The sequence below is a fragment of the Lepeophtheirus salmonis genome, chromosome 7 (assembly GCF_016086655.4).
Source record: "Lepeophtheirus salmonis chromosome 7, UVic_Lsal_1.4, whole genome shotgun sequence".
NCBI classification, from domain to species: domain Eukaryota; kingdom Metazoa; phylum Arthropoda; class Copepoda; order Siphonostomatoida; family Caligidae; genus Lepeophtheirus; species Lepeophtheirus salmonis.
Genome location: NC_052137.2, coordinates 33,312,279 through 33,340,102, shown reverse-complemented (window position 1 = coordinate 33,340,102; position 27,824 = coordinate 33,312,279). Strand labels below are relative to the sequence as shown.

At 31.0% G+C, this 27,824-nt stretch overlaps 1 protein-coding gene across 10 annotated transcripts in view; it reads right to left on the bottom strand.

The window, feature by feature from the left end:
- Nucleotides 1-967: 967 nt before the first annotated feature.
- LOC121121523 (aquaporin AQPAe.a) overlaps nucleotides 968-27,824 on the bottom strand; it is a 46,261-nt gene continuing 19,404 nt past the window's right edge. For 6 of the 10 annotated variants that reach the window (XM_040716476.2, XM_071889847.1, XM_040716475.2 and 3 more), the window contains 4 exons: nucleotides 15,363-15,737; nucleotides 15,077-15,292; nucleotides 3,539-3,619; nucleotides 968-1,393 (listed from right to left, as the gene is read on the bottom strand). In XM_040716476.2, coding sequence (XP_040572410.1) covers nucleotides 1,265-1,393; nucleotides 3,539-3,619; nucleotides 15,077-15,292; nucleotides 15,363-15,713 — 777 coding nt within the window. In that variant the 5' untranslated portion in view covers nucleotides 15,714-15,737 and the 3' untranslated portion in view covers nucleotides 968-1,264. Of the gene's footprint in view, nucleotides 1,394-3,538; nucleotides 3,620-15,076; nucleotides 15,293-15,362; nucleotides 16,040-20,163; nucleotides 20,317-20,369; nucleotides 20,531-20,607; nucleotides 21,019-27,824 lie in introns of all 10 variants that reach the window. The other 4 variants (XM_040716477.2, XM_040716479.2, XM_071889845.1 and 1 more) reach the window with 2 other exon arrangements.

The window sequence follows — 27,824 nt, the reverse complement described above, 5'->3', positions numbered from 1 at the left end:
GCAGTAAAAATGTTATGAATATATTTAAATTCATATATGTTTATATATTTTACCATCCATTAAAAAACAATTTACACCAAAGATTGTATTCATATATATATATATATTTTATTATCCGTGTTATTAAACTATTTACACCAAAAGATAAGCAATAATGCATACATCAGAGAGAGAAATTAACACCAACTAGATAGATAATGAACAAAGAAGAAAATAGTTCAAACGCGCCAATCGTTTTTTCTTTTCTAATTTTAACTTTTTTTATTACAAAATGTTCATCTATAGATATGATGAAACCTCCTCCACGGAAATGATGTAGTCAGCTGTTGTAGTTACCATTAAATACTATTAAGGAATAGTCCTAGGACTGACACATTTTATTAGGATCGGACTGATAAGACTGTAGTCACCGATCCAACACTACATTCATATCAATTTCAGGCGGCTGTTATTATGTTGTTTTATGCCAAACTACCAAATGAGTATTTCTTTATCTAGTTATTATTTATTATTCTTCAACCTATTGACTCGATCCAGGATTCCTTGTGGAATATTGACTTACACATTACATCTGATACGGGGCACTGATCTTGTATTCAAAGATCTTTATCGGTGCATTATAACGAGCTTAAGAGATCTATCTTTCGTTATTACCATCCCCTACAAAGCTTGAGTCACAGGGCTTAAGGCAAATCCGAAGAGTTACCCTAAACTTCACCCATGCTCAAATCAGTCCATAAGGAATGGCTAGTGATAAAAATTTGCAATTGTTGAACGCAAATGATGGAAAAGCTACGGTTGCATCCAGCAGTGCTAAATTGTAATATAGTGGAAATGTTATATGTGATACAGGATATATTTCAAAAATATATCTTACTAGGATATAAGAAAATCCCCTGCTTTAGATGAAATTATATTTCTTCAAGTTAAAATTAGTCTTAATTCAATAAAAGTACAAACCTGCAACTATGGAGCTAAATATCATTATATTGTGTCTTTATTCGAGTATTATCATTATTATTGAAAGAGAATATTATTATAAATATAATGTTAATTTACAAGATTGATACTGAAAGAAAGAGTACAAAATTGTGTCTTATTAAAATTATACAGAAGTTAGTTTATATATATATATATGTACAAATCTATATAGGTTAAACAACATGCATAGTGCTTATGTATGAATGAACAAACATATCATTAGTTAATGCTAATATTTTTCCACTTCAAAACAAGCAAAAATAAAATAATGGTGAAATTCTTATTAAGTCCTAACAATTCCGTATTCTTCAGCGAGGGAGTGAGAAGGACGCTGTTTTGAAGGAGCTTGGAAAAACAATTGATAGGTATATGAAGCTGCAACTCCACCCATTATAGGTCCAACCCAATACACCTAAAATGAACGAGAAAAAAACCAGTTTTTATTTGATATTTGAAAGGGTATTAGCTCAAAGTAATCAATGAGCCTCCTGGCTTAATTCGTGATAAAATATAATTATATATTGTACATATTTATAACTAATATCCATGTACGAACGTACTTTAGTATTTTTTAATACTTTTTACATACGCATGTTCACATATTTTCTCCTCACTTTAGAAATTATGTGGGGTAGGAACTAATTATTCGGAAAATGATTTTTCTCAGTATATACTACTCTAAAAAAAGAGGAGCTGTTATTTTTTTATTGCATATTCAATTTCAATCGATTCCCAATTATATATTTTTATTATGTTTGTATCAAAGAACATATATATATATATATTTAGAATTAAAGGAAAAATGCAGGCAGTTTAGATCAATTGGCAGTCTTTTTTGTAAGTGAATTAAACAGCTAAAATTCAGGTTAACATTTTTTGATTATGAAGTATTAATAATTATTTAAAAATATCAACTTATAAGAATTTATTCTTCTTTTCTGTTGCCTGCTCATTTAATTAACCTGACGCGTTGCTCTTCTAGTTCTTTATATAGGGCAGTAAGGTCCAATGGGGGCTTGTATGCATGTTTATTTTTTTATGATGCAACTGTGGGATGGAGTCTCTTTTTTATTTGCCGAAACGTTCAAGTATAAAAAAAAACTTTAGTGAAGTTTTTGGCATCATGATGACAGCTGCTCCAGATATAAAGAAGATGCAATTTACAAATACAGAACGGCTTTGCAACGCAAAGATGATTTGTGCCTACAACAACATTCAGATTTCAATCCCGACAGTGTGTAAAAAGATTCAAAAGTCTTTTCTGCAGACTGATGATCCCAAATCCGTCATCAGCCGCAAAAAAGTCGACTAGGAAAGTGAGTACAAGCGCATTTATCCAAAAAGTTCAGAACATGACACCTATGATGACCCATCTAGAAGCTTCAGATAAATTGCAAAGGATTTGGGTACCAAAAAGTGACCATGAGAGTCAGAAGTGACAGAGTAAGCACTGCTATGACTTCCTTGGGAATGAAATATGCCCCCCCCCCCAACATTATTGTTAATTTTTTTATAAATAAAAAGATTAGTCGTCTTTTTGGTATGCACTGCAATTTTCTACTATTTGTCAACATAAATTGTCGAATGGGAATTAAATTTGGAATGAGAGAATAACGATTCCTTTTTTATCAGTGGAGTATATCTGTTTATGAAGTTATATAATATTTAAATAGATACGGAGGTGTGATCAAAATTTTCGAATTCATGTCGTGTGTTGGAGTAGTGAGAAACGTGCGTTCGACGTCGAAAATAAATATTGCCAAAAATGGGTTGGCAAAATATTTTATGAAATGAAACCTACTGCAATTTAGCTCATAAGTTTTATTGGCGTGATTTATGAAAATCAGTTAATTGCTGAAACTTATAAAATATAAAAAAAACAATTTTTCCAATAATTTTCATAATTTGGAATTAGCGGAATTATTTGAACACAAAAAGCTCCACAGATAATGATGCTAGAGAAATTAAATTGGGAACATCAAAGCCGGTGTTACGCAAGGATTATAAATTGGTAAGGTTTGTTCAATGAAGGTAATTGAAACCCATGTAAATTCACGAGAAAAACCTACATTTTTAAGACTTTTGCAAAATCGATAATTTATGATTATCTAATCTACAATATATAACTTTAAAATAAGATAAGTTGTTAAAATAATTTTGAATCTTTTTGCAAGTAAGAACTTTCCATCAAAAATTCTTTAATGAAAATTTATTTAAATTGTAACATTAAAAATGGAAATCACTAGGTATTAAAATACCAAAGTTAGGTGCATGAACAATGGTGGACGTCACCTATCTCATATAATTTTCAAATGAATGTAAAACAAAACTATTTGATTTATATAAGTTGCTTGATTGCCTTATGAAAGAAGGAAGTTATGTTGTCGCCACCTTTATATATAATACATAGACAATTAAATTGGTTCGTATCGTAATTAAATGACTATGATATTATCTAAAGAAAAAGTATTACTTATACAAGTATACAATCTGTATTTACCTACAAATAATATTATATTGTGAGCGCAAATATTTTTCATAAATATTAAAGACTTACCCAATGATCCTTCCAGTCATTTAGAATAACAGCCGGTCCAAATGTTCTCGCAGGATTCATACTTGACCCAGTAAACGGAATCTAAAAATAGAGGAAAACACTACAGTTAATGTTACACAATATATCAAAAATCAAAATGGACACTCAATAATCAGCAACAAAAAATATTTTATTTTCAAATTATGTTAACACATTTTTTGTGATAAGGATCAATCAAATAATAAAAGTGATAAATGAACTATGAGCTTTTTAGTTATTGGTAGTGTTGGATGGGGTCCTTGGACTGATTTTCTAATCCCCGCCCCTTAAGTCTTTTTATCGTCGGTTCAATCTTTTTTATGATTTAACAGTCCTAAGAGCTGATTAGTTGGGCCTACAGTCCCGGCTATCTTTTTATTTTCTTCACTTCTAGTTAGGATTGAAAAATATAAAAATGAAATATATTAATAATAGTGATAATGTATGACAATAAGTTCTTGACACTCACCTCATACTTCAAGCTTCAGGTATCTTGCCTCTTTGGAAGAGGTTATGATTAGAGTTGAGGAGTTTGTAATAAAAAAAAAGCGTGTGAAAAAGGCGAGAGCGAAACACATGGTATACCTGGATTAATATTAGCTGCTTGTTTTATGATTTGGGGAGGGGGAGAAAATGAAATACTTTGATAAAGAGAAGAACCTTTCATTTTTAAATAGCATTATTGCAGTAAAAATGTTGTAAATTTATATATATTCATATATATCTATTTTATTTATTATTGCAGTAAAAATATTGTAAATATATTTAAATCCATATATGTTTATCTATTTTATCATTCATTAAAAAACAATTTACACGGAAGATAGGCAATAATGCATACTTCAGAGGGAGAAGATAGCACAACGAGGACCAATTAAATAATGAACAAAGAAAAAAGAAAAAGCTCACGCGCCAATCGTTTTTCTTTTTCTAATTTTTAAAGATGGTTTTTTCATTAGAAAATGTTCATTTATAGTTTTTGATGAAACTTCTCCAACCGAAATGATGTAGACAGTAACTACGTCATTACAGCTGTTTTAGTTGCTATAAAATACCAATAAGGACCACTCCTAGGACTGACACATTTTATTAGGATCGGACCGGTAGGACCGTAGTCTTTTTAGACAAATCCAATAACAGCTATTATAGATCCAAAATTACTTTATATTGTGCTACATACAATATTATAATACAATACGTATAAATATTTTATAGTGATGCCATTTTTCATTCATCAGGTCCGTAACGTGGAGGGGGAGGGGAGGGTTGTTAATTTTTGGACAAAACTTATAAAATATGATCATTTTTCACAAAATCTTATATAAAGACTAATTAACTTTTTTTATGAAGAACATGTTAAAACAAATTAGGAAAAAAATAAGTTTAACATTTTTTTTTCTTGTTCTTTATTTATGGCATTCATTTAACCTTCAAAATATATCATAACACTACTCTATAAAAAAAATACATCGGTAGAAAAGCAACAAAAAAGAAAGCTCTAAATATACGCCATGATAAAATTTGTTAAACAAATGGTTCAAAAAATAATCTCTAATAAAATACCGCTAAATACTCAATAAACCACGAATAAAATGTTTTGCAATATTTACTAATCCATCAATGTCAATTTTCCCCATCGTATATAGCACATACTGAGCTTTTGCTACAATAGCATTGATCTTCCAATTGTTTGTGCCATTAAAAAAAGGTTAAGACACCATACTTATTGAGTTTACATCCGAAGGTATTCTCCAATAAAATTTTAACTTGAATATATACATAAATTAATATAAAATGGTTTGTGGTTTCTAATATTCTGTATGTATTCTCTTTATAAAATTTGTCTCCCAATTCAAGAGTTACAGTAAGTTTTCTATATATGACTCTGAAGACTGTTAGAAACAGTTCTTAAAAATATTAATGCATCCACAATTGTTCCTTTAGATAGTCTTTAAAAGGATCCAAGGTTGGAGTTTGAGAGCACTTTCTAAATAGGGACAGCAAAATTCTCATTTTGAAGGGAACAAATGGGCGCTCTACCCTATTCTACCCACGTCAAATAGAGCAATAATGGTGTAAGACAGTTTGGTTTATAAGAGTCGGGAACATTAGAGCATCAATTTGACAACATTAATGTTTGTTCTGTCATTTTTGATAAATACATTTCTAATTTTGTGTAAAAAAATATTTATACTATTGATCATTTTTTAAATTTTACCGCTATCTTTTACACAAGAGCCCCGTTGTTACGGACGGGATCAATAGTGTTGTCTCAGTCCTTGTTTATTCGGTCTTGTCCATTTTAGTATTAAGGGTGGTCCTTCGGACTGTCAGAACTAGAAATGATTTAAAAAAGGAAGAAATAATCTAGAGTCACATAATCAAGGACCAAACTTTATAAGTTTTAGGACTGAACTGGACAGGACTGCCACAACACTAGTAATCAGCTTATTCATGATTTAAAACTAAATGTTTTACTCTTACCAAATGCCTTCTTTCATTATTTAAAGTTCATCAATATAAGAATAGAAACAAAACAACGATGTTGAAAACATGTCAGAAAAAGTACAGTATCGATAAAGTTCAGTGCTATTTTTGAAAAATATCAAGTTTATAATCAAACAGAGTCAATATTTATATATAATTTCTTTATCTCCATTCTTAATAATATATTTAAAGGTCCAAGGACACATCTAACTTCCCTCCACATACATATTTTTATAATGATCCGTGTTTAAAATAGATGGAGCAAAATGTGTGTAAGTAATATCTCCTATCGAGTTCTACATATGTCCTCCCCCCCCCTCTGAAAGAAAAAAAAAGGAATCCTATTTTAGATAGAGGTTAATATCAGAAGCTTATGTTCAATATTAGATACCTATCTAGGGTTGTATTATATACGGAGTACATATAAAGTATATTTTGTTCTCCGAAATATCTAAGTTCCATTTACCGGGTGGTTCATTTAAATCTGAACACTTACTAATTCAATGATTCATGAAGGCTGTGGGGTTGAAATTTTTTCATATTTCGATTCATTTTAAAAGCATAACTAATTAGTTACAAAACAAAAGAAACCAGAGCTTTCTAGCTTACGTACATGTCGAGAAAAATACATACACTTGAACGTGATAGACGAATTTCAATTCACGCACTCCAAGCAGTTGGGTGTCTACAAGGCCACGGTCTACGTTTAAAAATAAATGTGTATCTTAATTTGGGGTAAACCAAATATAAAAATATTTGTCTATTTTTTAAATCTATTTTCAAAGTAATATTAAGAAACTCGGAAATGTCGTGATCATTCAAGACTTTTTATACCTAAAGCAATAGTTATATAACATTTTAAGTTAATAAAGTAGAGTTTTAAGGTCATATTAAAGATCAAAGGTCACAAAAAAGGTCAACTTACAATTTTTTTAAATTTTAGGTTGTGTACTAGAATGTCCAATTTTGAGAGGGACATGTTAATTCGATCTTCTGTTGTATTTTCATGAAAAAATTCTGTTTTTAAAGTTTCAGTCTTTAAGTGGCCGTTTTTCGACCTCTATAGCCATTTGAAAATGACTTTTTGAACGACTTTCTTTATTTGTAAAGGGATTCAGAAGTTTCAATTTTGGACAAGCCTGAAATTTTAACAATATGGTTTTATATTGTTGTCAAGAGAAATAGGTTAAATTAATAACCATAAAAAAATAACCAAAAATGAGCACTCACTTGTACATAGAGGGAGTCCCCACTTATTTTGCAATTTTTGTGAATGATATGAAATCCACGTAGTACGGGACTTACCCGTAACCCCGTCAAATGGGAGAAATTATTTTTCAAAGTCACTTTTGACTATTTTTCTTTTGTTTTTTAGTATGGTTAGACCAATAAAAACATTTTATTAATGATAAATTATTCAAAATAATGTATGCCAGACAAGATATTTGTCAAATAATTGCAAAATTTAAGATCTTGTATTTACTTGATTTCATTTGAATAATGTAAAATTAAAATAATCGGAACTTAACCAATATTTATTCAGCAACCTTTTTATTTGCAAGTAATAAGCAAAAGTTGTAAGCCCATGTATCAAATAAAATACTTAGAGGACACTCCCCCCTCCCAATACAAAATTATGCACTTCCAACGTATTATAAATAACTCATCAACAACTACGGTAAATTATTGTTTACCTCAATATATAGTTTTTGGTAAAGGACTCTGAGTAAAGAGTTGACACTCATGGCAAGGAAAATAGGAATAGTACTTCTCAATTCTGATTGGGTTAAAATTAGAAGCTGCTACATGTTCCTCCAGCTATACGCGCAGCCAGTGGGAAAGTGAGTTTTCCCCTAGTGAAAAGAGAAGAATGAGGGTGACTACGTTAGGAACATATGTGTTTTGGATTGAATTGTTTACTTTTCCCTTGACTTCTCTTTCCCTGGAGTCTTTTAGTTTTTGCTAATCTATTATCATAATCTAAAAAGCGCAATGTAAGGGGGAATATATATAACTATACGGGGAGTCAGAATAATTTCGAACACCGCGTTATGCAAAATCCACGTTGTTTGAAACAGCGTTATGCTGGGACTTATAATTATAAGCTGATGTACGATTAGTCAACTAACACTTCTGTAACAACTTTAAAAACAAACAATTTGTCAAAATTAGTCGACCATGAAGAAATAAATAAATAAAGAGTCATCAATGATGATACTGCCAAATTATATTTTCATATTCGTCTTAAAATTTTTCACATCTTAAGTCAAGTGTTAAAGAACAAAAACGAGAAAAAACAATATCCCTGGATTTATTATCATCTATTATAAGGCCTCTAATGATCTTCAAATAACAACAGAAAGACAATCTTAGAGTAAAGTACATACCGTGGGCTTGGAGCATTTGTTTTACAAATGACATTATGTAATTCTTTGTTTTAATATATGAAAGAGTGTTTATATATTTGATACACTTCTAACATTTTTCAAATATCAACTTTCCAACGGTTTAAATTTCAAAACCAATATTTTAGAAGTATGTCAACTATGTCCAGGCCCACTAATGAGGCTTGATAAAAATAATCCTTTTTTTTAAATTTCAAATTCAATTCTATTTCGATTCCCATACTTATTTTTTTATAATGTACCAGGTCTGTGGACTTACTTAAATTTCAGAACGAGTCCGAGTCCAACTTGAACTTCAAGACTGAGCCCCTAGTCCAACTTGAAACAGGAATTTAAAGTCTGAGTCACGAATCTGGCAAATCCCACGCTTGGATAGTTATAAAGTGTTGTGTCAGTGCTTATTTTTTCGGTCCAGCCTAAGAACAAGTCTTATCAGTCCTCGAGAACAGTCCTTTTGACTGTCAGTACTAGATCTGATTATTTCAATGAAGAAATAAAGTTGAGCTACGTCATCAAGGAGCAAACTTTATAAGTTTTTAGGACTGATATGCAGGACTGAGCAGGACCGGACAGAGACTGAACTATACACACTCGTATCAATCTGAATGTACACTACAACAAAACACTCTCATACTCTGCAATGTAGTCTGCATTAAAATGTGTATGAGTTTTAGAAACTTTAGTAACATAGTTTTGATTTTCACTAAAACAAAAATAAACATTATCTTCAAAACTAAAATTTTTCGTTTCGATTATGTACATATATTAAAAAAATACTATTTAAGAAAAACAACAAACAAGTCTTTAGGTACCCATTTTCCTTTTAAGAAAAAGATTACATCCAGAAGATTACAGTACACTACAATTTTTTTCAAAAATTTTAAACGACATTTTTGTTTAAAAAAAAAAAATGCAGCTGCGCAAATAAAAACGGACTTTTCAGTACCAGACCAACAGGGGTCTTAACACACTTTTATGAATAATACAAAACAAAAAAATTGGACTCGAGACTCGCACTAAATTTAGATGATTACGAGTTGTAAAAAAAAAGGAAATCTACAAGTCCACAAATCTGACTCTGAGTCCACATCCCTGGATTTTTGTCAAATAAAAAGAAGAGAGGTTTTTTGGTTTGCTCCACAATTTTTCTACTTTTGAAAAAAAATGCAGGGGAAAAAAATCAATTAATTGGATAGTTCTTTTTAAAGCTTGTGAAAGATTATTTATTCGTCAAAGTTTAGCATTTTGTAAGAAATTATTATTTTAGAAGAGTAAACAATCTTTAAAAAGTAAACAATACTTTGCCCTTAAATTAATTTCTCCTTTCAATTATTATTTCAATAGTAGAAAATTGGGGAAATAACCCAAATATTAGATCTAGGTAAGTTTGCCACCGACATTTTGACCACTTGTAATTTTGCCTCGAGGAGATTTTGTCCAGTTTTTATAAAATAAATTCGAACTTTATTGTTGAATCTCGTTCAGATTATTTATATAGCTAAGAAGGGAAGAAAAAAGGAAAATAATATCAATAAGATTCATTTATTATTCATTAATCATTGATTAATGAAATTAGTTGTCAGATTTTTGATTGTGAATTGTATTCATTCAGTCAATCCATCTTTTTTTTTTTGGGGGGGATTTCAAATGTTATCCCAAAAAAAGAAGACTTGCTCCGTTATATTGATATAAAGTTACAAATATTACAGCTTTATTAATCTACAATGTTCATGAGTTGATCAACAGGAATTCTCCTCATAAATGAAGTTCTTCACCACAAAAGGTTGTGTGATTGAAGCTTGTGCTCCACCAGATAATTTTAGAACTTTTTTATTATTATTTATTAAGTATTTTATCATTATTTTCCGTTTTTACTTCTCCTCCTGGCTATATAATTAATCTGAGCCAGATAAATATAACAAACAGTAAAGTTCGAACAGATAATATAAAAAATTAAAAAGGAAATATGTCATGCGGCAAAATTTTCTCGAGTCGAAACTATCGGGGGCGATTTTTTCCCACCCTAATTACAAGGTTATGAAAAATATTTTAACCTTTTATCAATCAAAAACTAAATAGCACTGTTAAATGACTAATATTGTGAACATGTGTACCAACAGTCCAAAAATATATTTAAAAATCGTATGAGAATTGAATTCGTAATCAATAAATAAGGTATTTCTTTTGATCTCATTAGGATTATGTAGGTAAAAAAATTTGAATGCGCATAATAACTTATAATAGTACAATTTGAAGAAACTAAACGCTTTGTCAATTCAATGTATTTTCATTAAATTTAGTATCCAGTAGATGCTTCACGAAAACAACATATTTTTTAATTAAACCCTTCCCTTCATTTCTAACCAAATAACTATCTAAAAAAAATTAAATTAAATCATTCTTACGTTAGTTAGACATTGCTAGAGAATAATTATCACATAAACATATTGAGATCAATTAGCAATTCAAATTAAAGAAAAAAGACATATTGTCTAAGACAGCCTAAGTGATGTGTAGAATTTAAGCTTTATATGTACATTAATTCCAAATATTTTTTTAGAGTTTCAAAAATATATGTGTAAGTTTTTAAGTACTTTTTAGAAAGGGTAGGCCTTTTATAATTAAAGTTTCTAATTGCCTCATAGTTAAACTTGCTTACAGAGTGTGATCTTTATTTAACAACTCTTACGATTTATAAAGAAATAATTTTCTTCTAAACTATCCTATTTTAATAAAAACAAATACCAAATAAAAACTTAATCAAAGCATTCGTATTTATATTCAATATAATCCCCTTTGACGTCAATCACTGTCTTGAATTGTCCCCAGAAACGTGGGTAGGTTCGACACACAACTGGAAAGTGTATCAGAATTCAATTGATACCAGCTATACTATATTAGGGGAAGTAAAAGTTCGTAGCATTTTTTTGCTTGATGTTTTCAGTGAGTCATATTTCACGATTAATACATTCCATAAAAAAAATGTATGCTTAAAGGTTCAGCGTACAGTTAATAAAGTTCATTTACAGTTTTTTGTTTGATGAAGCCGGTTGTGCGTATCAACGTTTCAAAATGCAAGAAAAAAAAAGAGAAAATTCGATATATTCTTCAGTATCACTACAACCAAGGTGAAATGGTGGAGTAGGGAGCCAAAAATATTTGTGTTGTGTATGAAACCAATACAGTATTGAATGCAACAACAAAGCGATGGTTCTAATAATTTCCCATTTGGTAATATGGACGTCGAATATGTCGATAAAATAATGGAATCGTCGAGTTGGACCGGCATCTGAGCACTTATTCTATTACCCACGAACTGAAGATTATCCAGAAAACCGTGTGTAACCATATAAATCAGATAATCCTAACTAGGTTAATTTTATTGTCAAAATAAGGCAAAAAACGCTCTGAACTTTTTACTTCACAGATTAGGTATTAAAAGCGTCAAACAGTTCATATCATTACATAGGTACATACTCTAGTACTTGTACTTGTTAGCATTTCATTTTGATGCATAATTATCGGTTTTAATCATTGTTTCAAAGGCTTTGGAATGACTATTGTTGTAGACAACCCATTTTTCAGTACAGTGTGGATACCCAAATGTATCTAAGTGTAAAAATGTCAGAGCAACAAAAAAAATAAAAAAAGCAACGCCTGTACAATATCAGCACAAACAGCCAAGTAGAATCAAAAATTATAGAGCAACAATATAACTGACTGTTGGCCTGCCTTCATGTGCCCCTATGCAGCCCTGACCTCAACCCTATGGACACTAAAGTTTAGGCTGTCTCAGAGAAAAATATCTGCCGCAAATACCATCGAAATTTGGATTAACTCCATGCTGTCATCAAGACAGCGCGTGGTACGCTCCCAATATGTTCACCAGCTTGTCGAGGCTGTTATTTGCTTGTGAAAGGGAACATAATGAGTTAAACAATTGCTAAATATAGTTTTAGAACATATCAATAATTGTTTTTGCGTTGTCTTTTCTTGATTTAATAAAAATCACGGTTTGCGTAATTGAGTCATGCTACTGCAAGTTTGGTGTTGCCACTCTATAGTTTTTTAATATTTTAATGTACTTAATTATGAATTGGTATGTAGGCACTTGAGGTAACTCTTAGAAGTCACTACAGAATCAAATAAAGGCCATACTCGTCACAATTAATGAAATTCCTGTATACACCATCATTATCATCACTCTCTTATAAAAAGGAAACGCCATCAATTATGATTCTTCATCAATCAATATTTCTATGAGTAAATGTATGTATGTATTTAGTTTCAAAAGGGCATCCATAATAGTAATAATCATAATAAATACGTCTAATAAAGAGTCAGGATTCTAATTCTTTTCATTTATAGTATAGTACATAAATGAATATTAAAGAACATTAAGATCGTCTTAATAGGACACAATCTACTTATTTTTGACTACGAGAATTGTATATGTTAGAATGTTACATATATATAGCTTATTTAATTGTACACTAATCAAGGGAGCAGAGAGGTTACACATCCATTTTTAAATATTATATCAGGAGTGTCTGCAGAATTAAAATATGGGGTTTCCAAGTTTTTAATATTTTTGAATTTATTTTCAAAAATCCTTAGATTTCACAGAGATTGATTTTTTTCGGAAAAAAAATGTTCAAATTTTTTCAAAAATCCGTAGCTATTTAGAGAAAATAAATTATTTTAGATTTTTTTTTTTCAAAATCCGTAGCTATTCACAGAAAATGAATTATTTTGGTGAAAAAAGTTCTAAAATTTTCATAATCAGTAGTTATTCAGAGAAAATGACTTATTTTTGGAAAAAAAAACCCCTAAAAAAACAATCAAAAATCTGTAGCTATTCACCGAAAATGAAGTAATAAAATTATTATACACCTTTACTTTAAATGTTGTTATTATCGAACGCAAATAAATACATATATAACTATACCGGGTTTAAACTAAATAACCACACTCATACAATTTAAAATTCTGAGGTTGTAAGTGACTGATTTTAGAAATTATAGTGCTAAATAATAAATATCAGCTGTCAGGAAACGTTTATTATTATTTAATTGAGCTAGGAATGATATCAGAATGGGAAGGCAAACTCAAGGTCCCAACTTTGATTCGTGCGAGTTACACTCCGACAGAGATTTCTAAGCTAAATTGAGTGGCCGAGAAGGCCGTCTATAATGTAAAAAAGACGTTGGAAGATGAATATGAAACCTACCAATTATATGCGCAATCACAATAAAAATCTTGGAATCTCTCATACTTGAAATACTTCCCTGATAGCGGCAATGTAATTTTCAGCAGGATAGCACTCATGTACTCACAGCCAAAATCCCCTAATGATTATTTGCTAAATATATCAATCACTGGGATCAGCAACATAAAAATTGAGCCTATAACTCAGAAACCAATTCCTTTGAAAATTTCTTCAGGCCTTATGTTGGGATGAATTTCATGTAGTGTAGGTGTCCCAAGCCTTTTTCTAACTGCGGACTAGGAGTGGGATGGGTGGATGAAATAAAATAATAATAAATGTGAATCCACTGTGTACACATATGGAGCTTTATTGGAGCATTGCTCCTACATTACAATGCTATTATAACATTAGGAATTAATAACTTTATTTGTAAATTGATACAAAGATATAGCGTTATTATAACATCAAAAACTGTACTTAGCGGTAAATCAATAGAACCCCCGATTTTAATTCGTTGGAACTAGATGGTACCGTCTGTGGGTTTGTTTGTTACTAATTTTGCTTGCTGGGTGAAATTCTGGCGCGCAAGGGAATACGGCCATTTCAAAATTAAAGACCGCTTGACTTAGACTGGGGCTATAATAGAGGGGGACTTATTACTCTATCTAAGTTTGGTAGGAGAAATATTAAGTATGAATGCAAATAACAAAAGAGTGAGGAGACCATCTCCTAGGCAATGTAGCTTGTTGCCTTTGAAATCCAATGAGTGAATTAAAAATTAGCAACACAACAAATAATTAGCAACTACCGTGGAAAGTTAGTTATATTTTGTAATATTCATATATACTTAATATTCTACTTCTCCCATCAATTTTAGATGAAGAGGCTTTAAACTTCGTCCCAAACTTAGATAACAAAAGAACCAGAAGTTCTTGTGGGGCCCGATACTGAATGATCCAATGACCAGGAGTGGGCCCATTGATGTAGAGAACGTCATGGAAGAGGAATCTGTGGATCAACCATGGATTGAAATGGATTCAGACTATATCCGTATGCCCTCTGTACCTTTCTGTAAGATGATTACAGCCATAACAACAGCCGATGATGTTGTAATTGAATAGATAAATAGTTGACGGTAAAGGAGATATTTTTATAATCAATAATATTTTTGTAACCTATAATATTATAGCAAATATATATAGAACTCAATAATAATGTGGCAACGGTTTGAATTTTTAGTTTTTCCCCGACACAGGTTTGAGTTCAATTTAAATGTACAGGTTTCATACGCTGCATTACAGGAAAAAAATAACCAATTATTTGTTTTAATACTTTTGTTTCATAACTCTTATGAATTGAATTTAAATTTTTTAAAGGTTATAATGAAAGGAAATGAATGGAAAAAAATAAAACACTTACTGCCAGAAGATGGCAACAGGTAATTGCTAATCCAATGGCCAATGGAGCCGATCCTTTTACTTCGTTATTTTCATCTGCAGCTGCCCCAAATACGACAAGTACGAGAATAAAGACAATAAAGAACTCGACTGCAAATCCTTGCAATTGATTTAAGTTTTCATCAATACTTGTCATTCCAATGCGATCAGCCCCTCTAACGGATTTGTTGGAAATTAGCTATGAATGATGATAATATTCTTTAGTGCTAAAATAAATTCAAATGATGTAATAATATAATATTACTTACATAGAGAATAAACGCCGCTGCAAGAGCTCCAAGAAGTTGAAAAATAATGTAGAACAATCCTTTGATCAGTCCAATTTTCCGAGCGCAAAATAATCCAGCTGTTACAGCAGGATTCACATGACACCCTGATATATGACCGAAGCTCTGAGCTGCTGTTGCAACACCAATTCCAAAGGCAAATGAGATTCGAACAATTTCAGCAGAATGCCCTCCAATGCAAGATCCACACCCAATTAGAACAAGTATGAATGTACCAATAAACTCTGCCATGAAACATTTGATTAGCCATAATGGATTTTTGATTTCATCCAGTCCAATTTTGGGGAGAGCAAGAATAAATCGCGAAGGCATCTTATCCCAATGCAAGACTTGTTTCTGTAAAGGAGATAATGATGTTTTAAATGAGGAATAGAGTTCGGATGCATGGGAATTATTTCCTTCTTCTTTTCTTAAGTCCAGAATCCTCTCTTCATTGAGAGATTTTACATCTTGGGAAAGAGACATTCTAATCAAATGATTGTCAGGAAATATATGATTCAACTCCCTGTTTGATTCGATTTATTACTGAAAAGCGTATGAGTTAGGCATAAGTGTTTTTGTTTTTTGTTTTTTTTGTAATAAACTTGTGCACACATTTTTTGGTATTTGATTTTTTGATGATGGAGCGTAAATAGGGACTACAACAAGGTAAAAAGAAGAAAACAAATAAAGGCTAGTAGTACATATCTACTTATGAATAATATAGCTCCATATTTTATTCATATATAAAGTCAAATAACTTTCCTTATAATGAGAAGGGGTGGGGGGGGGGGGAAGACTCATTTAATAAAAAATACCATGCAATTTAAATGGATATTTATCACTAAAATGTTCTTTCCTTTTTTAAATTAGGCATAAAAAACGTAAAAATATTCCGAATGCACATTCACTAATTACATGAAAGACAATACACCATAACCTTTTGCAATTAAAATTAATAAACCATTGAAACACTATAGTTCAAAAAAAGATGACTATATCTTTAATTTATTTCCAATTTACTCTCATACAATTAATAAATGAGAGATGATGCTTGATATAAGGACATCATGTACATTATTTATTATTATTGATATGAACAGAGTGTGACAAGGTAACTTATTTATTTATCAGCCTGGCAACCGGCCTGTAGAAGTAACAGCCGGGTGGACATGGTCTCATTCTATGGCCAAGATTATAAAGTTTTCTTGCAAACACAGTCCGTTTCTATCATGCGAGGAAGTAGTGAGGGACGGCTGTTTAACGTCAAAAATAAATATTAACAAAAAATGGTTTGATATAATATTTTATTTCATAAAAACTAATTATAATTTAGATCCTGAGATTTTATTGTTGCGATTTATGACAGTCAGTTAAGTGGTAAAATTTTTTACTAAATTATTCAAACGCAAATAACTCAACCGATAATCATTCCAAAGTCTTCAAATTGATTCCACCAGATTTGTTATTAAGCAAAATTTTAAAGTAGTGCAATTTGTTTAAATCGGGTAATTGGAGTTGAATTTATTTAGGAAAAACCAACATATTTAAGATCTTTGCTGAATCACTAATAATTAATTATTTAATCAACTAATCATCCGCAATTATACAATAAGATACGTTTAAGATGAAATTTAACATAATTTAGTATTAAACAACTACCTCTTTAATACTTCTAAATGAAAATGTATTCAAAGAGAAACACAAGACAAAAAAAAAATGGAAAATTACTAGGTATTAAAATTCCAAAGCTCGGTTTATGAATATTGGGAGACGTCTCATATCTTATATGATTTTTAATGTAATGTAAAACTAAATTTTAATTATGTACTACCATTATGAAACTATAATAAAATTATTTTTATAGCCTTTTGTAAAAAGAAAGCTATGTTGCCACATTTTGTATAAAAAGTCAAATTTTGTATACTTACTATTTGTGTTGTTTCAGTCCTTTTTAGGACTGAAGACTCAATTTCCGTCCAGTTCAGTCTCGGTCCAGTCCAGTTCTAAAACTTTTAAAGTTCATTCCTTGATGATGTCACTGAATTTTTTTAATCAGTTCTAGTACTGATAGTCCGAAGGACTCTCAGTCTTAAGGACCAATCCCGAGGACGGATAGGACCGGTTTTAAGACTTGAAGTGACCGAATAAATAAGAACTGACTCAACATTACTTCCTATCTCTATATAGTATAACTCCAATTATATATTAAATATGAAAGCAACAAAAAATGAATTAAATATAATATTAAATGAATCTCGGGAGTGAAGACAAAAAAAAGTATATTATCTAAAATAAAGATTGCAATCAGTATTAAATTGATTGAGTAGAGTGCAGGGATCAACTATTTGATAAATGATAATCAAGCTAACAATTTCTACATCACTATCTCCCAAACACAAAAATATCCTTTGTATATTGTTGTCTGCTGTCGATTCCTTCTTCTAACTTTATACTTCATGGCTATGTGATCTACGAATAACCATTCGTTCACTCCAAGCAGTTGGGTGCCTCCAAGACCACGCTGTCAACAAGTCCAAAACATTGCAGAGGAAGAAGGGATTTGTCAAAATGGCCAGACTGGACGTGAAGGAGTTTGAAAAAACAGTCCAGGCCAATCCCTCAAGTCCAAGGTGGACCATGCAAGAGATCTTAGGGTTTCACACCAGACTGCTCAGAGAGCCATCAAAATAAGCGGATGGAAAGAGCCTTGTGAAGATCAAAAGGCTACTTTTGATACAAGTAACGAAAAAAAACCCATCTCCTCCGTTACAAGACTATTTTCAATTAGTCTTGTGATTTAAAAAAAACAAACCTTTTGACCCCCCTAGAGCCCTGATGCGAAATATCTAGACTACACTTTTTGGGTGCATGTAGAGAGAAAGACCTGCAGTTTCCGTCACCCAAACAACGAGGGCCGAAAACCCATAGTCAGCCATCAAAGAGGACTACATATGTAGTGGGTTCTGCCTCCGCCTTGAAGCCATCATTACCGCTAAGGGCAGCTACATTAATTGTTTAGAGGTTGTAGACACACATCTATTTAAAGTATTAATTCTGTTGAAATACTATTGTTAATTAATAAATTATATCTTGTTGAATTGTAATATTCAAAAGATTCAGATTGTAATGGACCACTCGCTAATACAGCATCGTATAAAATACCATCTAGGATTTTAGTGTCCTGAAATATCTATTTATCTTTAATTTATTTTAAAAATTGCATAGAAAAAATATGACAATGATAGTCTGGGTATACTTAAATAGAGATAGATATCAGTTGGTATGATTGATTTATTTGCCAAACTTCAATATGGTTTAGGGCTTTTTTCATTTTCTAGGAAAGGTTGCTTGGTACAATAAAGTCAACGACGTGACCTAGATAGGTTTGATTGTTGATTGAATTGTTTTGGCCAAATTGAAGTATAGTTTATCTTTCTTTTTTTCGGTGTTGTAGCTAGTTATGTATTGAACCTATCTATGGAATATATTGGAATGTATTTCTATATCCGAATCAATTTAAAATTGATTCTTTTTATTTCTTTATTCAAAAATTCTTTAAAATAAGTTATCTAACTAAAAGATTTTCTCTTCTTTTTGGAATCCTTTATCTATCTATGGCGTTATATTTAGGTATATACTACAAAGCACCTACATATTATATAAAATATTAAAGTCACGTAATAGAAAAAAAACTCCATTACATAATTTTTTCTTTACATATAAACCTTCCACCTCATTTATTCATTAACTAAAGTTAAAATCAATTTATATATTATTTAGAATTCGTTATAATTTAATCTATTGTGAAAAGACTTTAATTGTCCAGTAAAGGTTATTTATTTATAAGTTATTTATCGATATTTTAAGTTTTCATATATTATATTATACTTTCATCATTTATTCATTATATCAATTTTTCAAATGATTTGTAAACCAATATAAGTGATGTAAAAAAAGTTTGAAATCCCGGCGAGCGTAAATTACAAATAATATGTTGGTAAATTGGATTTTTTTTTAATTCACCGTTCCTTTTATATTTACAAAGCAATTACGTAAATAAATATACATAAATAAACATTATAGTTTAAAGTAATTGCTTCATATAAGATGCTTCAAAAATTTATGTCAAAGAGGCCAGTTGAAAAAGGAAACACAAAATAGCCTATTTCAAGCTAGCAGTGTATTCTAGTGGGGGAAGTAATAATGCTAAAAAAAACACCATTAATAGAATACATCGATAATTGTTACTATAAAAAATAAATTATAGCAATCAAGAGTCCGGGTTAGAAATTCTAAAATTTCTGAGAATTGACTTTAGTAGCTGCTTATGTTGGAGTGATACCATGGATATAATTTTACTTCTTTTGCCGCCGGGATCCAGGACGTGTCATCAGCATTGGGGATTTTCAAGGAAAGGGTGATATATCTAGAAGCGGATGCCATAAAAATTGCTCTAAGTTTGTTAGGGTATATTGGGTCATAGGATGTAAGCTTTCCTGCAATTAATGCCTTTAGAGTTTCATAAAGAAAAATCAATGGCTTTAGACTTCTGTATAGACTGCTTCTTTTTTGAGATAATTTGAAGCGTATAGAAACTTTGATTAAGTTCAAAGGTACATTTTCCAGACCCTTGATATTGATGACGATGAATCTTTGCACAATTTTGACAGCCCTACAATCCACAAAGGCATGCAGTTTATTGTTAAAAATTTCCCCACAATCTTTGCACGGTTTATAAAATTTGATACATTTGGCAGAAATATGAAATTGTGCTTCTTACTTTTTGATCTTCACTTAGATTCGAAGCATCCAGAAGAAGAATGGAGATATTTTGCCTCTTGAGTCTTAAGCCAGATCTTTTCTCATACTTTTCGAAGAAGTTCAGTAGGATATTGATTCTTTTAAGAAGCTGTGACTGTCAAAGAGACATCATCTGCATAGGTATAGATCAGATGCGTTTTGTCATTAAAATATAAACAAACCCACCGTAGTTTTTGCAGGAACAGGAAGAATGTGAGAAGGAGGATCTTGGGACGAGCGTTTCAGGAGGAATTAAATCTTTATTCCTGCACCAGAGGGTGCTGACACCTCCTGTTAGAGAAGATGAAGCAAGTCAGGGTCGAGAGAGACATCCAATTACGTCTTATCTGGAAGAAAAATCCAGGCATCATCAAATTAATATCTGATAACTCCAACTTCACTGTTGATGGTGCCTAAAACTCACAACACAATCCGTGGCTGTGAGGTTCGAGATCTTTAGTCCCTCTGGTAATGAAAACCAAAAACACAGCCAAAGCCATAGTCTTTGGAACTGTTCACCAGTAACAGAAAGCAATGCTGCACTACATCTTTCTGCTTAAGGGCAGGATGATCACGGATGAGTATATGGTGCTTCTTCAAACAGCTGCTTTGCCCTGTCTGGCCTCCCAATACCCTCCAAACACCAAATTTATGTAGATTCAGGACTTTGCTTTAGCTCACGTGTCCAATTGCATTCTCAGAAAAGTATTTTGACAAAGTGGACAAGCCGGACAAGTGGCCTTCTATCAGCTCAGATTTCAACCCCTGTGACTACTATTTGTTGTCTGAGATGAGGAGGAAGGTTAATAAGACTCCCCATAACAGTTTCGTCTCCCTAAAGCGAAACAACGAGAAATAAGTATAGGGAAACATTCAAATAATGAATACAGTTGTTTTTTTTGATAACTTCGATCTTAATTAAATTTGGGTTTTACTTGTAGAAAAAATATTTTTAAATGCGTACCACAATTTTCAAATCAAGCATGCTAGCAACTTTGACAATTTGGTAAACTTTATCTGCTATTAAAGAAGTTCTTATACATCTAAAATAGGTTAATTGATGATAACATACTTTATGATAAATCTATTAAATAATTCTTTTATAATTTTTTTTAGACAAAACATAATAGTTATGTTATATCAAATACAAGATAATATGTAATTTCATTTTTGAAAAGAACATTTTACTTCTGTCATAAAAAGATATATTTTATAATTTTGTCGAAATCCTTTTATTATGCTGTGACTAAGTAAAACCTTTTTTTTTCTTTTTTTTTGTAGAAATAACATGTCTTATCATAAAAGGGAAGTATTTATATTGATATCGGTCGGCATTTACATTTATTGTTTCTCAAAGTTTCCTATTTTTATCAATAAGACTTGTGATGTAAATCGCGTGTATAATGGACATGTTAAAAAAAAGAAACCGAACATCAACATGGTAACCCTGACAATTTAAAGAATGTTTTGGAGAAGATCAGCTGTGACAAGGGAGGAGAGGAAGAAGGAAATAAACAATGATATTGGCAAGAATTACTTCAATGTTGATCCCCAATTCATTCTCTGATATCAACAAATATTTACAACTATAAGTCTGCAACAAATCCTCAAGGCTACTTTCCATCTTTTATGAGCGCACACGAATTTTCAATTAGCTTTTGAATAAAATTAAATATATTTAGGCAAGGAAGTTCACTACCCAGGAATTGGATAATAATGACAACTGCTAAGGAAAAGAAAGTTTATCTTCAGATTACTGATTCCAAAAAAACAAACTAACTAAAAAAATAACACAATTTACATCACTAAATAGGCCATTCTTTCAAGGCTGGTATAAAAATATATGGACCTTTTTGACATACATACTTAAATCAATTTGTTGGTCATAATTATATAGTTTTTGGAAACCCCACCTCAATGTCCCTTATATTTTTGGGATAGAAATAGTCATTAGCTGGCTGATTAACTTATAAATTAACCTAAGATTAACTTATAAATTAACCTAAGATTAACTTAGAACTTAGAAATTAACTTAAGATTAAAATCTGAAGTCACCTGAATGATATTTTATCCCGTAATAATAATATTATAAATGATTCAATTTTTATCAATTATTGATTAATTAATAAATTTATTTAAGACCCATTCAAAAAAAAAAAAATGCCTGAATATTTACAAAATTTAGATATTGACAGACAAAAATATTTGGGATGGATATAGCAAAAACATTGCTTAATCAAAATCAAGTTCAAGGAAATTGCCAAATCCAATTAATATACCAATTTACCTAATAATTATTATTAATAATTTCAAGCTTTTAATTTCTGATTCAAAATTTTAAATCCCTAAATGAATATCAATTCAATCATGGATTTTAATAATCCAAATTATCCCACTACTTTACATTTTTAAATACAATTATGTATTTGTAAGTTTGTACTAATGTATTAGAAAAAAGCCTGCATTAGCCATACAATTATTTTTTTTACAATATACTACACTATTTTAGGGATTTGACATGGTTTTGCTAGCGATAGGAATACCTCCCTACATTAAATATTAAATCCTTTCCTTTTTAAAGATAAAGATAGTATAAAGTGTTTTTCCCCTTTTAATGAAATGAATTCGATTATAGAGAAGAAAGGGAGGAATTTTGCGTGTAGGGTCTCAATTTGAAGCATTTATAGGTATTAGAGAGGTTCTTATGCATATATTTTTCAAAATCTCAGATAATTTGAGCCAACAATTCTTTTTTATGATACAAAAATAAGAAATATAAAGTTTGCCCGTTATTGGTCAATGTTTAGAGGTTGCACAGAGCTTTTGAAGATGTCAATTTCACCATTTTATAAAAAATAATCAATGTAGAGTATTATTAGAGCATTTCATAATAAATAACTATTTTGGATGAATAAGCTCTCTTTCAAAAGTTCTTATATAATAATTAGAACAAAATTATTATTATTTTTTTTTTTTTGTGAATTATAACTATATCGACAATTTTTATTCAATGTTCTTTTACACACTCAAAAGAGGCTTGGCCCAAGACAACTTCTACTTCTTTGTGGCTATCGTACTGTGATATTTCTTCCTCATTGCTCTCAACTCGTATTTAATGGTCCTTTGGAGCGTAACCTCGCTCAAACTGATCTTCTTGGTCTCACTGGATTTTTAGCAAGGTGGTTTTTGACACAAATGACCTTTCTTCTTACTGTTCGTTTCTAACCCAGACTTTAAGGCGACCGTTTCTTGGGTTTCAAATCGCTTTTAATACTATTCATGGCCGTCCGCTTGATCCTGAGGTGATTGTCAATCTCAGTTGGGGTCTGTTGGCGCACAAGCATTTTTAGGAAAAATAATTATTTTGTCTTCCATTTTGTCATCTTTGAAAATACAGTCAATATATAAAAATAAAAACAATTGCAAAGGATTATTAAAATATAATGCAACCTCATTGCTATAAAAATTTCTGACAAAATTCGAGCTGTGAGCATTCTTTATAGTGTAATCTTAAATATGATGCATGATTGGTATATATCAAAATATATAATTCTTCATGCCTTATCAAAATAAACATTTTTGGACAATGCGCAACTGACATTTTGAAAAATAATAAATTAAGAAACAGACTAATAGGTATATATGTTTCTTGACTTAATCATTTCTTATGTTAAAGTGAGCTATTCTATGCATACCAAAAATATGTTTTATTTTTTCAATCCTTGCAATAAATCAAAATAAAAATATTGTAAAAAAGATGCGTGTAATATTACCTATAAGTGTTGATATATTTTACAACATAAACACATTTTATAACTATACCCCCTTGTTACCTTTATTGTATCTTGCAACTTTTCATCCAAAAAATAACCCATTCTTCCTAAATGTGATCCCCTTTTGGTTTACACTTTTTATTCCCAAATGAAATCCCATGAAACATTTTTGTACTCAAAATTTCAAGGTAAAGTCCACTGTAGCGTCGTTTTATTTTACTTGTGATTCATTTTCCGTAGAATAAAATTCATGGTAGTTTCTAGTAGGTTAGGCAACAAACTTTTCCAAATAGCCAAACTTTGGTTTCAGACGACCCTACGTATACAAGTCATTTGAAACAGGGAAGTTGTAGATAGAAACCTTTACAATATTGCAAACATCTTGCAATAACTACTGTTTGGCTTCGGTATGAAAATTCAATACTGGTCTGAGACCATTATAATTTGCAGCAAGCCGAAAGTTTGGTCCTTTAAATGAGCTCGGTCTAGACCGGTCTTAAAGAAAAAATAGGTCTAGATCAGTCCCAATAAAAAAATCGGCCAGGATCGATCTTATTTAAAATTTGTTCAAGACCGATTCTGTTGATGACGTCAAATGTGTTGCATATATCATACTGTTCATAACTCAGAATGGGAGAGAAAATTGGCCATAGATTGAGACAAGAAAAAATTGGTCCATGTTTGGAGAGCGAAAAATCGGTCCACGATTTGAAAACGATTAAATTTCACTCTACTGTCTGAGACTGCAATGTGGACCGAACTATAGGCACATATAAGTCTTGTAAAAATCCCTTAATATCGAACCGAAGAAAAAATCCGTAGCTCTATGGATTTAACACTTGGAGAAGTAATCTTTGTAATTGTTGCAAATGCTATAATTATTTTCCTCCCTTATAAAAAGGAAAGTTGTAGTGAAACCATTCAGCACTAAACATAAGGAAGTGCAGTTTTGCAGTACAAACTGGTATAGTTACTTAATTAAATTTGTGTGAAATTTTGTTTGCAAATAAATCTCAAAGAAAACTTATTGAACAATAAGTCTTTTTTGTTTCTTGAGTATTTCAGATTATACCCTGGATAAGTTGCGGGAGAGAATCGATTGAAGATGAAGGCAACTTATAAAAAGAATTGAATGCATTTTAAATGTTGAACAATTATGAATAATGAAAAAACAACCATACCCCCTCTGGGCATGTGGTAACCGGGGATTTTAACCAGAGAGGGATGTTATATAAAGGATGTTGTCAATATTTTAGGAATTAAATGGACAAATAAAGGCCCTCATGACTCAAATTGGACATCATTAAACTCTCTTGCAAACATTTTGTCTTGCAAATGGTGAAAATTCAATCTTCAAAAGAGGATAGATCTTTATATTACAAAATTAGTATCAAAAATTATTTATACTGTTACAGCTATTCCATTTGTGACAGAAACGGCGTGGAAGGAAAAGGAAACATGGCTGGGACATCATTTTCACCATAGTGACAGCCCAGCTCTAAAGATACCACGTTTGCATTTGTGGGTTGGCTTAGTTATACAGGATAACATTTTACCGAAAATGTATCTGAAGATATTTATTGATGTCCCTAGAAGACCTAATTTGGGGCGAAGATTTCCTTTATCGAATTCCCCAGTATTTAGGATTTTAATTTTGGGATCAGATTTATCTAATTGTGCCATCGGAGATATCTCAAACGAATGAGCGGCAGCTCACAGAGTGACGCAGCTACGACTCAAACAGTATTGTGGATATTATTAGACAAAAATATAAAAAAACTCATTGGCTAATCAAAATTTAGTTTTAAGCCACTAGGACCTGTTGATGCAACAAAGATTTGCGAAGATGAAAAAAATAATAATGAAAAAGACCTCTCCAAGATGTCAGGAAGTGGAAGGTATCATTTAAAGGGGATATGAAATTCTTGTTAAGCTTGGAGAAGAATATTAAGGACGATCCCGCTAAGTTGATGAATCCCCTCGCCAACGACTTCTCTGTTGCTCCTAGGACCATCAGGAGGTCTATAAAGCATAACTTGGGATTAGTATCTTTCATGAGGACCCAACATCACCTTCTGAAAGAGGGTGTGAACGCTAGGAGGCTTGCAAGGAGCAAGAAAATGGATCATGGCTCATGGAAAGGGGGCCAATTGTGAAAAATTTCTCGCGCAAGAAGATTTTCACAGTTGATCAATTCCACAACCTCCGGAATGACTGCTGGCTAGTGAAAACAAAAGAAGAGGTTAGAAGGATTTACTACTCCAAATATCCGGGCCATACATTAGTTTTTGGAGTTGTGGCCTCTGATGGAAAAGTTTTTGGAGTTGTGGCCTCTGATGGAAAAGTTTTTGGTTCTGTTTTTAAATACCCAAATAAATAATTATAAAGTGTGTTGATCATATTCTATGTATGTTACAGACATAATGCTGATAAGCCTTTATGTATACATTATAATTGAATTTAATTAAAATTTATTGAATGGAATGACATAATATATAGACTTTTAATATGTTTATAATAACCCATATTCTGATATTTTATCATTCATATTGAATTTTGTAATGTTCCTTGTTAAAACAGCTACATTTGAAATCATTTTTTTATGAAATGTCGTATGTATTTTTTTATTATTCGAATATTCTTCATTATCATTCATTTACAGATACTTTGTTGGAATATAGTTTTATAGGATCCATTGGAAAATACATAAATTATTCCGTTATACATAGTTAATGGAACGAGTTTTTTCTTTAACCTAACGTATTTTGTAAAGAATAAATAAAATAAAATGCAAAGAAATCAAAGGACGTTGGTTTATTTATATAATATATGTATTTGATATATTAAGATCAAACAAAAAAAAAGAAGATGGGTCGAGTCTCTAAAGCCAGTCGATTTATTTTAACGGAAATGATAAAATATCAAGGGAAATGAAAGATAAAGATTGTAATTTATTCATCAGTCTAATGTAAAAAAAAATCTTTCAAGTAGAGGAATGATCCATGTTTGTAGCTATATTAAATAGTTAATTCAGGATATTTGAGGCAAAATTAAAAAAATATACATTTTTTGTCAAAAATAAAAGTGATTTATTTGAGCTAATTCAACAGTAATAGGTGATTATACCACAAAAGTGCTGGAGAGCAGTTTGTAGAAGCTTGCTAGTAATGGAAAAACATCAACTTGGCTCAATTGTCAACTAGTACCACTTCTAATCTATTCACAGATACCAATTGTTCTTACATGTACTACATCGGTACTCTCAATACCTTTACTGTCTATTCTAAATTGATATATGTCATATCTAGGATAGTTTGGAGCCACTTTGATTGAGCTTTCATTTATTGTTGTCAAATACAGGTTCTCACTTTATTTCAGACTCATTAAATTCGGCAGTTTTAATCGTGTAAATAGAACGACGTAGCTCAATGGACGACACACTCTGGAAAACTATTTTCTTGAACTCGATCTGCGTAGGTTAACGTCTCGGTCTATTCTTATTTTAAATGGACTTTAAAGAACATTCCTAGGTCAGATGGAGCAATTGTAATACTATGATGTTTATTTATACTTTGTCCAACTCCATTGGACTGATTATAATAACATTTAAAAAAAAAATGAAATAAAATACAATTTAAAGTAAAGAAAGCAACAACAGCTTGAACATGTTATTCGATTTTTAACTATGTCCACTTTCATAACTTATTATAATAATATTGTATCCATACGAGGTCTGTCCATTGTTCAAATATTCTATTTCGAAAATATTTTGGCACTTTTGTTAAAATATTTTTTGAAAATCCTTAAAATGTAACAAAAAAATAATAGCAAGGCTTACTCTCTGCTGAAAGATTTATGTACTACCCCT